The sequence below is a fragment of the Cucurbita pepo genome, chromosome LG06, assembly GCF_002806865.2.
Source record: "Cucurbita pepo subsp. pepo cultivar mu-cu-16 chromosome LG06, ASM280686v2, whole genome shotgun sequence".
In the NCBI taxonomy this organism is placed as follows: Eukaryota; Viridiplantae; Streptophyta; class Magnoliopsida; order Cucurbitales; family Cucurbitaceae; genus Cucurbita; species Cucurbita pepo.
The window spans coordinates 676,830-689,415 of NC_036643.1; the positions used below are offsets into that span (position 1 = coordinate 676,830).

The window sequence follows — 12,586 nt, forward strand, 5'->3', positions numbered from 1 at the left end:
GCAACAAATTTCTTTTGGCTTATTAGAAGTTTATCTAGAAGAAATTCGCAAGGTACCTTCCAAATAAGTGGGTTTTTTTTTCTTTTTTTATTTTGTCTTTCTAATTATTTAGANTTAACTATGAAGCATGTCCCTTTAGATATTGTTGTATTAATAGCGGAAGCAAGATTAAATGTACTAACACACTCACGAACGAAAATTAAACAAAAAGAACAAAAATTTACATAATTCGGTATAGATTCATCGGCTTGAGGCAAGGTTGACTTTGACTTCAATTGTGTTTTTTACTGTGTGCAAAGAAGAACAAGCTCGGGCACTTGCAAGTTTGTGTGTTGATAACAATGGTCCTATGGTTTACTCATACTTTCTATGAACATTACAGTTTGCGTATAGATGGGAAATATTAGCATAAGGAAGAAACAAAAATTATATTATAATTATACTAAATTTTTATCTTATTGAACTTAATAAGCTTTTTTTTTTTTTTTTCTTCATACCTGTCACATCAATAATTACATTATACAATACTTTTACAAATAATTTCATTTATTTTCCTCGACTTCGTTTCAAACTTATTCATAAACTTGGATTGGTAGGCGTGGACTTAAAACTACTTCAAGTGGAGTTTTTTTAAGAACGGTGATTCCAAAACCCTCATCCATATTTAGTAATTCTTCCGATGGCCTACCAATTTCAAATTCATGAAGTAGGCTTGCAAGAGTAAGATGCATAAGTTGAAGGGCAAATGAGATTCCCGGACACATCCTTCGACCACTTCCAAATGGCATTAGTTGTTGATTTTGTCCTCTCATGTCAAACTTTGTGTTGCTTGTCAAAAATCTTTCTGGACGAAATTCACAAGGATCCTCCCATACAAGTGGGTCTTTTTGCAGTTTTTGAACATTCACTATAAGACGTGTCTTTGCAGGGATATGATAACCTGAAACCATACAATCTACCATAGATTCATGAGGGACTAATAATGCACTGCAGGATACAAACGCAATGTTTCCTTCACAACGCAATTAAAGGGAGTCGGACACCATTCTCTCTTCTAGCTAAAATTTATGTCTCGTTCATTCTATGCTTCTATTTGTTTTGTTTGGGTAAATGTATTAAAAAGACTATGTTAAAATATTGAAATTTAATTTTTTTAAAATATTATGTGGATAAAATATTATATTATATATTTTTTTTTCTTTATAAAATATTACTAGATTTATTAGATTCAAACAGATGAACGGTCAAATCTTGCCAATACAAGACCGAGCCAAGTCACTCATAAACTTGAGCAGGAAGGCGAGGAGTTATTACAGCCTCAAGTAGATTCTTTCTAATGCTCGTCATTCCAGCACTCTCCTCCATGTCGAGGAGCTCTTTAGATGGCCTTCTTATTTCGAACCCATGAAGCAGATTTGCAAGTGTTAAATGCAAAACTTGGAGGGCAAACGAGATTCCAGGACACATTCTTCTACCACTTCCAAATGGTATTAACTGGGGACTCTGTCCTCTAACATCAAAATCTTTATTATCAGTTAGAAATCTCTCTGGTCGAAATTCACACGGATCTTTCCATATTTGTGGGTCTCTTTGAAGCTTTTGAACATTCACGATAAGACGTGTTCCTGCTGGGATATGGTAACCAACAACCGTACAATCCTCTATGGATTCATGAGGGATTAGGATCGGTGCTGCTGGATATAAACGCAATGTTTCCTTCACAATAGCTTGAAGATACAACAAATTCTTTACATCAGACTCTCTCACTTGCCTTTGTCTCCCAACGTGTTCGTCTAATTCAAGTTGAGCTCTCTCAATGACTTCTGGATGATTAAGAAGTAAAGAAAGAGCCCATACCATCGTTATTGTTGTAGTGTCGGACCCGGCCAATATAAGAGCCTACACAAGCATCGACTAGTTTAGAGACGTAAAAAACATATAAGTATGTATGAAATATAAAGCTAATTATGCGTACCAAACATGTAGCCTTGGTGACAGTATGAGCATCATAGTTAGAGAGTTGTCCATCATCTTTAACATTAGAAAGCATGACATCCATGAAGTGATGAGGCTCCTCCATCTTCCCTTCACTAACATTCTTGTTTTGTCGATGCTCTTGAAGCCATTTATCAAACACCTCGTCAAGCACCTTGGCCGTGTTCTTCATGGCCTTCTCATGTCCTCCCAAGTCCAACCATTTTAGAAATGGAAACGAATCCGAGGGAACAAATACTCCAAACCATTCAAAGAAATCCCTCAACGCCGTCCGATATTCTTCATTGCCACTTCCTTCCACCGCCGTGGAGAATCGCTTGCCAACCACTATCCTGAATATTGTGTTGAGAGTTATATCACCAAACCACGTCTTCATCTCCACCAACACTCCCTCATTTGATCCATTACTTCTACCCTTCACACACACCTCATATAGTTTCTTAATCGAACTCCGAACCTCGAACACTCGAATGTGTTGGAGCTGCTCGAGGCGTTGGTTCGTTAAGAGCTCGAGCGTGGCTAGTTTGCGGACATGGCGCCAGTGTGGACCATAAGGGCTCAACCCCATCATGGCATAGTCATACCCCAACAGCTTTGAGGCCACAAGCTTTGGACGAGAGGCGAAGATTCTGTCGTTTGTACTAAAACACTCTCTCGCTATTTCCCAATTGCTCACGATCAAGTTTGTGTACACACCCAATCTAACGGTGAAAATTGGGCCGTAGGCATCGGCCATTTTGGCAAATGCTATGTGTGCTGGTTCATTTCCGGCTAGACGATGGAGGTGGCCGATCAGCGGCAAGGCTCCGCCGGCTTCAGGTGGCAGTCGCTTCCGATGAGCACCGAATGTTCCTCCATATATCTTGGAGAGAGCATAAAGAAAGATGATGAGGGCGAAGATTCCAGCAAAGACGTCCGATGAGGAGAAGCAAGATAATTCCATTTTGGCTACGAAGATGTTGATAATTTGGAATTGGGCTGTAATGGGTAAATATTAAATGTAGGCATTGGTTTGAAGATGACGAAGCCAAATGAGACACGAAATCCGACAGATAAGAAGTCAATTTTGTTGAATGTCTTACATATTTTATGTATTAGATTGTCGTGACATAAGCAGTGATGGCAACCCACTCCAGGGGCGGCAAAATCGGGGAAACAGACGTCCAACAGGATGAAAAGAGCACCTCACGCATATGCACGCGCGGCCACGTGCGCGTACGGACGCGCATGAGGGAGGGAGGGAAGACGCGCGCTGATGCATTGCCACGTGGCGCCCGCTGCACGGTCAGCCGAGATCGAGGTCCTTGGTTCGAAACCGGAAGGACGCGCTGGAAATCCGAATTCTTTTATGCTGACGCGTGGCAACGAGAAGCCGGGTCGGTGTCCTGGGTTTCACGCGGGTCTTCGGGTCGCGGACTCGGTTAGCGGGCCGCCGGCCTTCGATTCCTGCCCGTCGCGCAGTATTTCATAGAATTACTCCGCCATTGGATGATTGACACGTGTTCCTCTCTTCTCCGGCGATGCGCGTCTCCTTCGCCGCCTGACACGTGTCTCGGCTGCCGTTTGGTTCTCCTTCCTTCTGCAATTTCCAATTATTTTTTCCATTTTGTTTGCATTTTCATATTTCTTTCTACATAACTGGGACTAACACCATTTCTTCCCGAGATTTATAGAGTTTATATCCATATTTAAGTAAATATTTTTTCTACAATTTATTTTTAATGGTCGAGATAATTATCTTAGTCTAAAGATAGCAACAAACAGCAATACATATCTCGTGTGACAAAAGCAGAAACTTCTATAGCAATACATATCTCGTGTGACAAAAGCAGAAACTTCTATAGCAATACATATCTCGTGTGACAAAAGCAGAAACTTCTATAGCAATACATATCTCGTGTGACAAAAGCAGAAACTTCTGTTTTGGATTGGAATCTTCTACAACTTTCTTTACAGATTGAGTTAACCTATTTAAATTTCAGATTCTAACTCTTATTATATCTCACCAATCTCAAGGAAATCCTAAAATTTAGATTCAAGAACATTAATTTATAATTATTTTTTTTTTTTGACAGTTTCAAATGATTTAAGAATCAAGAATGTTCTCCTCTAGGTTCTATGAAGATTTCGTGAAGAAGGCTGGACGGTAATCGAACTCTTGTGGAGCTACGATCACCTCTCTCCAGAATTTTCTTTCTCTCTCTAGAACCGTCTTTCTCTCCCTCTTTTCTTTTCCCCTCGTTTACTTTTTTTTTTTCTTTTTTCCCTTTATTTTTCTCACTGTCCTCAATTTCAGGGGCGGAAGGGAGAGCAGAATGACCGATTTACACCTCCGAGTTGACTTTCATCATATTTATAATTTTCCATCATTTTACTTTTATATTTTCCTCAAGTTATTCTTTTAATTTCTAACCATTTTTCTTCTCAAACTTTGGTTTCTAAATTTTCCAATAAAATCTTAAGAGTTCGACTTTAAAGGTAATTAGATTTTTCATTTTTCGTCGAAGCTCGAGTCTTAAAAATGCCTAGATGAGAATTTAAATGGAGGCATACTCTAGATGTTCTAATGAGATGAATAGCACATGGGTCGGTTCAGAGAAATATGTCTGAGCAAGTCAAGATGACCAAGTTGCCTCGAGCGAATTAAGTTACGATTAAACATGCATATATGAGCGGTGTATGTGGCTGAACAATAAATTGTTTTCGGTTGATGAAAGCAAACATAGCCTTAGATCTAATAACCACAAAATCGGGCCAAAAATGTTGTAATACCCGAATTTTTAGATGAATAAATAAATAAAATAAGAATAACAACATAGGGGCAAAATGGTCATTTTGCCCCTACTCTTCTTGAAGAAGAAAGAAAGAGAGAAAAGAAAAGAAAAAGAGAGAGAATAGAGAAAGGAGAAGAAGTTAGGGTTTGGGAGAGAGGAAGAACAGAGATGACAAATCGCCATAGGAGATCGGATCAGAACCGACGCCAGAGAACCGAGTCCCCAATCTAAACCGTCAAATAGCTCGAGGCAAGGTGCTCTCACGAATCGCACCTTCCTATTTCGACAAAACGTTCAAGAACTTCAGGTTAGTCCACGAGTATCTACATTGAGAAGTCATCAAGATTTTCATGTGCTAGCAACGTTTTGTGTTGATCCTTGGACTCTCCCTCAACAGCGCTATCTGGTTAGGTTCTGGAGTGAAGGCGGCCAAGATCGGCATTCGAATCGGAGTTTAAAGATAACTTGATTTTCGGTAAGAACTCGTGTTTTTCTCCGAATTTGAACTCAAATAATAAGATCTGTGATCATCAGAAAAAGTTTAAGAAAATTCTTTCCAAGGAGTAGAATATGAGGTCTACAAGTTTCGTGAAGAAAATTTAACGAATCGGATTAAGGATTGGGAGATAAAAAAATCGGAAGAAAATAGATCGAAACAGGAAAGAGACCTGGAAAAATGAAGGCAGGAGAGAGGGTGGAGGCCGCCACGCGTCGGTCGGCGTGCGGCGGAACCGGTGATCGACACGTGTCGATCACCGGCTGATGAGGCGCGTCCTCACCCGGCACCGGGCACGCGTCAGGCGCGCGGACCCGGCCGGCCCGACCCGCGNCCTTGGACTCTCCCTCAACAGCGCTATCTGGTTAGGTTCTGGAGTGAAGGCGGCCAAGATCGGCATTCGAATCGGAGTTTAAAGATAACTTGATTTTCGGTAAGAACTCGTGTTTTTCTCCGAATTTGAACTCAAATAATAAGATCTGTGATCATCAGAAAAAGTTTAAGAAAATTCTTTCCAAGGAGTAGAATATGAGGTCTACAAGTTTCGTGAAGAAAATTTAACGAATCGGATTAAGGATTGGGAGATAAAAAAATCGGAAGAAAATAGATCGAAACAGGAAAGAGACCTGGAAAAATGAAGGCAGGAGAGAGGGTGGAGGCCGCCACGCGTCGGTCGGCGTGCGGCGGAACCGGTGATCGACACGTGTCGATCACCGGCTGATGAGGCGCGTCCTCACCCGGCACCGGGCACGCGTCAGGCGCGCGGACCCGGCCGGCCCGACCCGCGCCGCACGCGAAGCGCCCGACCCGGCGCCTCTGACCCGCGCCTGCGCGGGGGAGAAGCGCGTAGGGCACGCGCGCGTAGGAAGCGCGCGTAGTAACCTTCCAGGGCGCGTGCGTCGCGCGTGGGGGCGCGTGAGGCACCGTTTTTCTTCCCGTCCGGTCTCTGTTTGCTTGTTTTCCGGCCCGATTTTGATGCTGACCCTATTATTATGTGAATTAGGACCTGTGAAGAAAATTCCAGAATTGTTGGAATCCATTCCGTCAAGAAAACTCGAACTCGGGAAGGCACGCGTCGACCAAGTAAGTAGCCATTTGGATTCCCACGAGCAGTACTTGTAGGAACCGCTAGGAACAAGCATGCATGCTACCACCTATGAAATTAGCTAGCCGGACTTAGCGTGTTATTATAGAAACTGCGAATATAAGATGATTATAGAAAGCTAGATACAAAATGTGTATTAAATCTGTTTTTGGTTGAGACTCTGATAATGTATGTATGCATGAGGAGGTTGGAGAAACTTGTGAAATCTGCGCTCCGAGTAAAGATGGACGTTATCTTCCCGTTGAACATGTTTGATAATTTTGCATGAACTGCTGCGTGTAAACTCTATTGTATGATGATTGCTTGTATTATCTTTCTTGATGAATAGGAAGAAATTATGAGCTTAGATTAGGACGCTTATGGCTAAGTAGGCTAGACGAGACCCTAGATTGGGGGACCTCTAGAATACCGTGCAATTAGACCCGCGAAATGATTACCGGTGGAATCAGAACCCAGAATTCCAAAACTGATAGGTTTGTGACATCAGGCACGAGAATCCTAGAGAAACACGAATCTAAGTCTAAGGCACCAAGTTCCACCCTAGAAAGAATAATAGGTCACCACGGAACTGTAGGTAGCCCGTTAGAGTTGAGCAGTGAAGATAGTGTCATCAGAACCTCCACTTCCCTCTCTCCTCCGATACCATACCGTCGAGACAGAGCTCCGGTACGGTGATCGTTGAGCTTTGCAGATCCGGATAGGGAAGTGTGACAGGTGCCCAGACCTAGTGGTGATAGCTAAGGGGTCTTCTGAACAGGACTACTGGGCCGTAGAAACCCGTCCCTGAGCGGGGGACGTGGAGCCACTTAGGATGACTCAGTAGCTGATCGGCACATAGGGGGTCGCACCCCGTTTTGTGGATGTATGGTCCCGTGTGAGGGTCGTCAGTTAACCTCCACGGATGATGTTCAGAGAGAGAGTCACGTATTCAGATCCAGCCATACGATCCCCTCAGATTTGCTTATGAGGTCGCGCCTCACCTCAGGACACTGATCATTTCACTGCATAAGATGGGCAAGCCTTTTATGATACAGAAAGGAGAGTTGTAGCTTAGATCACTCTCCTTAGAAACCCGAGAAAGATCGTGGTTACCTACCAAGATAAGGATGCGAAAAGAGCCTACAAGTAGGCTGCTTACTGAGTATATTTTTATACTCACCCCTTTCTCCCCTTTTTTTTCAGGTACCAATCGATACGGGGAGGTGTTCGAGAGCTGTGCGGTCACAGAGGGGTGTCGTTCCGGAGCGTCAGTCCTTGGTCGGTCTTTTAGAGTCCTTTGTCCGTTTTCATATTTAGAATCTTTTGTATTTTCCTTCATAATTGTATTTTTCATTTGAAATATTTGATTTTAATTTTGTATTTCATTTTTACATTTGCAATTTCCTTTGTAATATTTTCGAAACAAATCTTCTTTCTCTTTTGTTTTAATTGAATGGTATTTTTTTACTTTGCTTTTCTTTTCTTTTATTTTCTTTTTGTTTGTTTTCGATTTCGTCCTTTTAGTCACGATTTCGATTCTTCGAAGCCTCGAAAATCGGGTCGTGACAAATGTAAACAAGAGTTACATTTTTTATAAGATGACAGCTAAAAAAAGTACGACCGGCACTTTAAAGGACTTGATTTTGGTCAGATTAATACTTGTTTGGTTCCATTCCAACATCATATCTGCATTGGATGCTCTTTAAATGCAAGAGGCAACAATTATTTTAAAAATATGACTAAGGCAAATACTCTACCCTCAATCATTATTTCCAATTTTAGCATAATTTAATTTGTTAGATATTACTTTTTAACATTTTTTTTTTCTTTTTCTAAATGAGAACAATAGTGGTGGCCTCTCGCTTGGGTTATTATAAATTATATTAGAGATGGACCTGGCTGGGGCGGTAGCCTCTTGCGGTGAGCGCCAAATATAGTGAAGAAAGCATAAAGAAGGATGAAGATTCCAGGTAGAGCAGCGTTGGGAAGTTCCATACTGTTTTTGGTAATTGTTGGTCGCTGTGAAATGATTTGATTAATAATATTACAAAGACTTTTGATTAAAACATAACAGGAACACATACATGACAGACATAAAACAAATAACTTCCCCATAAACACCCAAAATACAAGCCTGGAAGCGACTACATTATTGGGCCGTGAAGATGCGAAGGTAAACGCGGGGTGACCAAAACATCAAGAGGAACCACTTTCTCATTGGCCATACCGAAATTCTCCGCCATATCAACAGGTTGGGGCGTCGGGGTTTTGACGGTAAAGGAATGTAAAAAGCCAGCCAAAGCGAAATGCACCATTTGAAGCCCAAACGCAACTGCGGGGCACCCTCTTCGCCCACTCCCAAACGGAATCAACTCGAAATTATTCCCTTTCAAATCCACATCGCAATGGGTCGTCAAAAACCTCTCCGGCTTGAACTCAAATGGGTCTGGCCACACGCGTGGGTCGGTTTGGATCTTCCAAATGTTCGGGATCAATTGGGTGCCTTTGGGAACAAAATAGCCAGCCACAAAGCAGTCCTTGTAGAACTCACGAGGACCCAACAGAGGCCCTGCTGGGTACAGTCGCATTGTCTCTTTCACTACGGCTTGTAAATAAACCAACTTGGTTATGTCGCTCTCCTTCACTCGCCTGTCTCTTCCCACCACTTGGTCAAGCTCTTCATAAGCCTTCTCCAGCGCTCGCGGGTTGTTTACCAGTAATGACAGCGCCCATGTTAGAGTCACAGAGCTGCTTTCAGTTCCACCTGCAATCATGTTCTGCATAGGCCGTTGGATGGACTATTAGAAATCACCAATCTCATTCTATTGTCCACTTTGGCATAAATTTTTTGTAGCTTTGCTTTTGATTTTCTAAAACACTTTCGTACCAATAGAGATTTATTCCTTAATTATAAACACACGATCAGTTAGTAGGACTCTCTACCAACAATTCTCAAATAATATAATTAGTTTAAGGAGAGAGTACCAGTGTTGTGGCTTTGACAATTGTATCGTGGTCGAAGTGACTCGGAAGCTCGTTGGAGCGACATAACGAAAGCAAAGAATCCATAAAGTCTCCATCTTTAGTATCCAAACTCTGGTTTTTATCTGTATTCCGGCGGTGTTCTTGGAGCCAACTCTGAAGAATGGAGTCGATTCGTATGGCTATTTTCTCCATTGCCTTACCATGTCTATCAAATCCCAGATTTGCAAGAATAGGAATGTAGTCTCTCAGCATCCCTTCACCCATCAAATGAAAAGACTTCCTAATTGCCATTTGCAAATCTATTGCTTCTTTTTCATCTCCCTTGGCGTTTGGACCTACGCATCGCTTACCTATGATGACCTTAAGAAGCATATTCAATGTCACATCGCCAAACCAACGCTTCATCTCCACCTTAATGTGTCCCAATTGGTTCTTCTCAGAAGCCCATCTTGCGTGCAACTCTGTAACTGATGTGGCCATCTCACTAAGCATCATGCTCTTAACCTGTGTTCACAATATAAACAACGGAATTTAGTAGAACCCCACAATTACCATACTCGATCACGTTTATCAAAGTCAGACACCGAACGATGTGCCAGTGAGGAGGCTGAGTCCCGAAGGGGTGGACACTAGGCGGTGTGCCAGTAAGGACATTAACCTTGAAGGAGGTGGGATTGTGAGATTCTATATCGGTTGGAGAGGAGAACAAAACATTAAGGTGTTGAAACATCTCCCTAACAAAAGCATTTTAAAACTGTGAGGCTGGATGCTATAAGAAACTGGCTAAAGCAGACAATATAGTGGATTTAGACTACAATAACACATGATTTCAGAAAATTGAAGAATTCATTCCTTTTGGAATCTTTTTCATGATAGACACAATTTAAAAACTTTAAAACAAAACTAAAAACAAACAATATGTGAGTTATAACCTGATCCACACATGGGTTGGAGAGGAGGTGCAAGTGGGTTATTTTACGCATATCGCGCCAGTAAGAGCTGTAAGAAGCCAACCCAAACATGGCGAAGTGGTAAGAGAAGTTCCTGGAGACCGAGAGTTCTGGGCGAGATGCAGCGGCGCCGTCGTTAATGCACATGCTTTCTTTCGCCATTTCCCAATTGCTGACGACCAGAGCAGGGCGAGAGCCGAGCTGCAGGTGAAAGATCGGGCCATATTTGTCGGCCATGGCTCCAAGAACATGGTGGGGGAGCTTCCCATTGTTGAGCAGATGGAGGTGGCCAATTATGGGCCAAGCACCCGGCGGCGAAGGGGCCTTCTTTGGCTCACAAACTCCCCTCTTCACCCACTTTCGTGACAAATAACAAGAAGAAATAATGAAGAGAAGAATGATGGACAATGGGTTTAGGTAAGGAAGGGGAAACTCCATTACTTTTAGTGTTTGGAATTGAATTGGTGTGGAAGGATGATCATAGTTGAATCAGGTTTGGGGGTTTTAAGCTGCTCCGCCACAACAGTGACAATTAAATATAGACCACAGAAGGAGAGTATCTGGCGTGGCTTCACTATCAAATACAAATGAACCACGAGGTGAATACATATTGTAATGAGTTAGGCGTGAATATGGATGAGTTTCACGAGTTCTAAAATTAGGTTTTTATCTGCTACACACACTTCACAATCATAGACCACACATCGTCCCTACCATATCTTAGACTATTGATTCTCCCATTAATGAGTTTAATTTTGATCTTTAAACAGATTTAACTCTAGTTAGTGGGTGATTGGATGAAAATTAACGAGTTTCTACATAGGTTAGTTAGACAACGATAGCTGATCAATGGAAGGGCATAACGTTATGGAAGTCTAACCCTATATTGCAACCTTCGACTCAATGGAATGGTCACAATATTGATAACCAATATCACTTGAAACTGTTCGTGGAAACCCATTTATAAAGAAAGACGCCTAAAACATTCGACTTACAATACTCACCCATACCATAACACACTCATCTATTATGGGGTAGCTCACTAAGGCCTAAGCGTAGGGTTGGTGGAGCCATACATCAGCCACAAAATTTTACAAACATATAATTTTGCTTACATGGACTCAACTCTAAAGCCCTTCCGAGTCCCACAATGGAACCCTAACTTTTTGAGGTTATAGCTTGTGAAATCTCATATTAGTTGAAAAGAAGTACGAAACTTTTTTTTTTTTTTTTTTTCTTTTAAGAGTGTAGAAATCTTTTCTTAGTAGATGTGTTTTAAAACTACGAGGCTCACGGGGTCAAAGCGGACAATATCGGTTAGCCGTCGACTTGAGTTGTTACATAGCCCAGGACCCCGTTGTCCCTGTTAAGCTTAGCTATCATTATCACTTCAATTAGTGTTTACACGATTAGCTTAACAATTTTTTCTATTTTCTTAGTGCGATAGATTATGCATTGTGTTTATCTTTTAGCTTTTAACATGCCCATCTAATGCACATTTATTGTAATATTGAAAACTAAGTTTAGCACATATTTGATTTCAGCTTAGCTTGGAAATAAAAGTTGACAATGATTGATTCATGAATTGAAAGCGTGAAGATGAGAGGGTAACCGTGAGGTGACCAAAACATGGAGAGGAAGCACCTTCTCATTGGCCATTCCGAAATTCTCCGACATATCAATAGGGTCCTTAGTGGGGTTTTTGACATCAAAGCACTGTAAAAACCCAGCCAAAGTGAAATGCATCATTTGAAGCCCAAACGCCACTCCCGGGCACCCTCTCCGCCCACTCCCAAACGGAATCAACTCAAAATGATTCCCCTTCAAATCCACATCCTTATGGGTCCTCATAAACCGCTCCGGCTTGAACTCAAACGGCTCACACCAAACCCGTGGGTCGGTTTGGATCTTCCAAATGTTTGGGATCAACTGGGTGCCTTTGGGAACAAAGTAGCCTCCCACAACGCAGTCCTTGTGGAACTCACGAGGCCCCAACAGAGGCCCTGCAGGGTACAATCGCATCGTCTCCTTAATTATGGCTTGTAAATAAACAAGCTTGCTTATGTCGTCCTCCGTCACCCTCCTCTCTCTCCCGACCACCGCGTCCAGCTCCTGCCACGCCTTTTCCAGAACATGTGGATTGTTTAGTAGCAACGACATCGCCCATGTTAGAGTCACCGTCGTGCTTTCAGTTCCACCTGCAATCATATTCTGCATATACAAATTTATCATATCAATTTAAGGAAAGATCATGAATTTATAAATAAATCCAAAATTAAAAAAAAAAAAAAAAAAAAAGAGA

The 12,586-nt window shown here is 41.9% G+C and overlaps 3 protein-coding genes and 1 long non-coding RNA gene across 4 annotated transcripts in view; 1 reads left to right on the plus strand and 3 right to left on the minus strand.

Annotated features, from left to right (window-relative positions):
* Positions 1-1,199: 1,199 nt before the first annotated feature.
* On the minus strand, positions 1,200-2,938 carry LOC111796893 (cytochrome P450 CYP82D47-like). Its single transcript, XM_023679688.1, has 2 exons — positions 1,976-2,938; positions 1,200-1,899 (listed from the first exon to the last, which is right to left on the minus strand). The coding sequence occupies exons 1-2, from the start codon at positions 2,936-2,938 to the stop codon at positions 1,276-1,278; spliced, it is 1,587 nt and encodes a 528-aa protein (XP_023535456.1). The 3' UTR covers positions 1,200-1,275.
* A 2,669-nt stretch (positions 2,939-5,607) lies between these two features.
* Positions 5,608-7,772, plus strand: LOC111796897. The gene is made up of 3 exons (XR_002815439.1): positions 5,608-5,698; positions 6,269-6,348; positions 7,553-7,772. It is a non-coding gene; the product is annotated as an uncharacterized LOC111796897 (long non-coding RNA).
* Positions 7,773-8,346: 574 nt separating this feature from the next.
* LOC111796891 (cytochrome P450 CYP82D47-like) lies at positions 8,347-10,873 on the minus strand. The gene is made up of 3 exons (XM_023679686.1): positions 10,267-10,873; positions 9,335-9,838; positions 8,347-9,126 (listed from the first exon to the last, which is right to left on the minus strand). The coding sequence occupies exons 1-3, from the start codon at positions 10,720-10,722 to the stop codon at positions 8,494-8,496; spliced, it is 1,593 nt and encodes a 530-aa protein (XP_023535454.1). The 5' UTR covers positions 10,723-10,873; the 3' UTR covers positions 8,347-8,493.
* Positions 10,874-11,834: 961 nt separating this feature from the next.
* The window catches only part of LOC111796892 (cytochrome P450 82A3-like), a 2,105-nt gene continuing 1,353 nt past the window's right edge, over positions 11,835-12,586 (minus strand). The window contains exon 3 of the mRNA XM_023679687.1: positions 11,835-12,495. Coding sequence (XP_023535455.1) covers positions 11,863-12,495 — 633 coding nt within the window. The 3' untranslated portion in view covers positions 11,835-11,862. The remainder of the gene's footprint in view (positions 12,496-12,586) is intronic.

Coding starts and splice junctions, on each gene's coding strand:
- LOC111796893 (XM_023679688.1), bottom strand. CDS start 2,938: ATGGAATTATCTTGCTTCTCCTCATCGGACGTCTTTGCTGGAATCTTC. Junction 1,900..1,975: donor TCACCAAGGCTACATGTTTG/GTACGCATAATT, acceptor ATGCTTGTGTAG/GCTCTTATATTGGCCGGGTC.
- LOC111796891 (XM_023679686.1), bottom strand. CDS start 10,722: ATGGAGTTTCCCCTTCCTTACCTAAACCCATTGTCCATCATTCTTCTC. Junction 9,839..10,266: donor CCAACCCATGTGTGGATCAG/GTTATAACTCAC, acceptor TTGTGAACACAG/GTTAAGAGCATGATGCTTAG. Junction 9,127..9,334: donor TTGTCAAAGCCACAACACTG/GTACTCTCTCCT, acceptor CGGCCTATGCAG/AACATGATTGCAGGTGGAAC.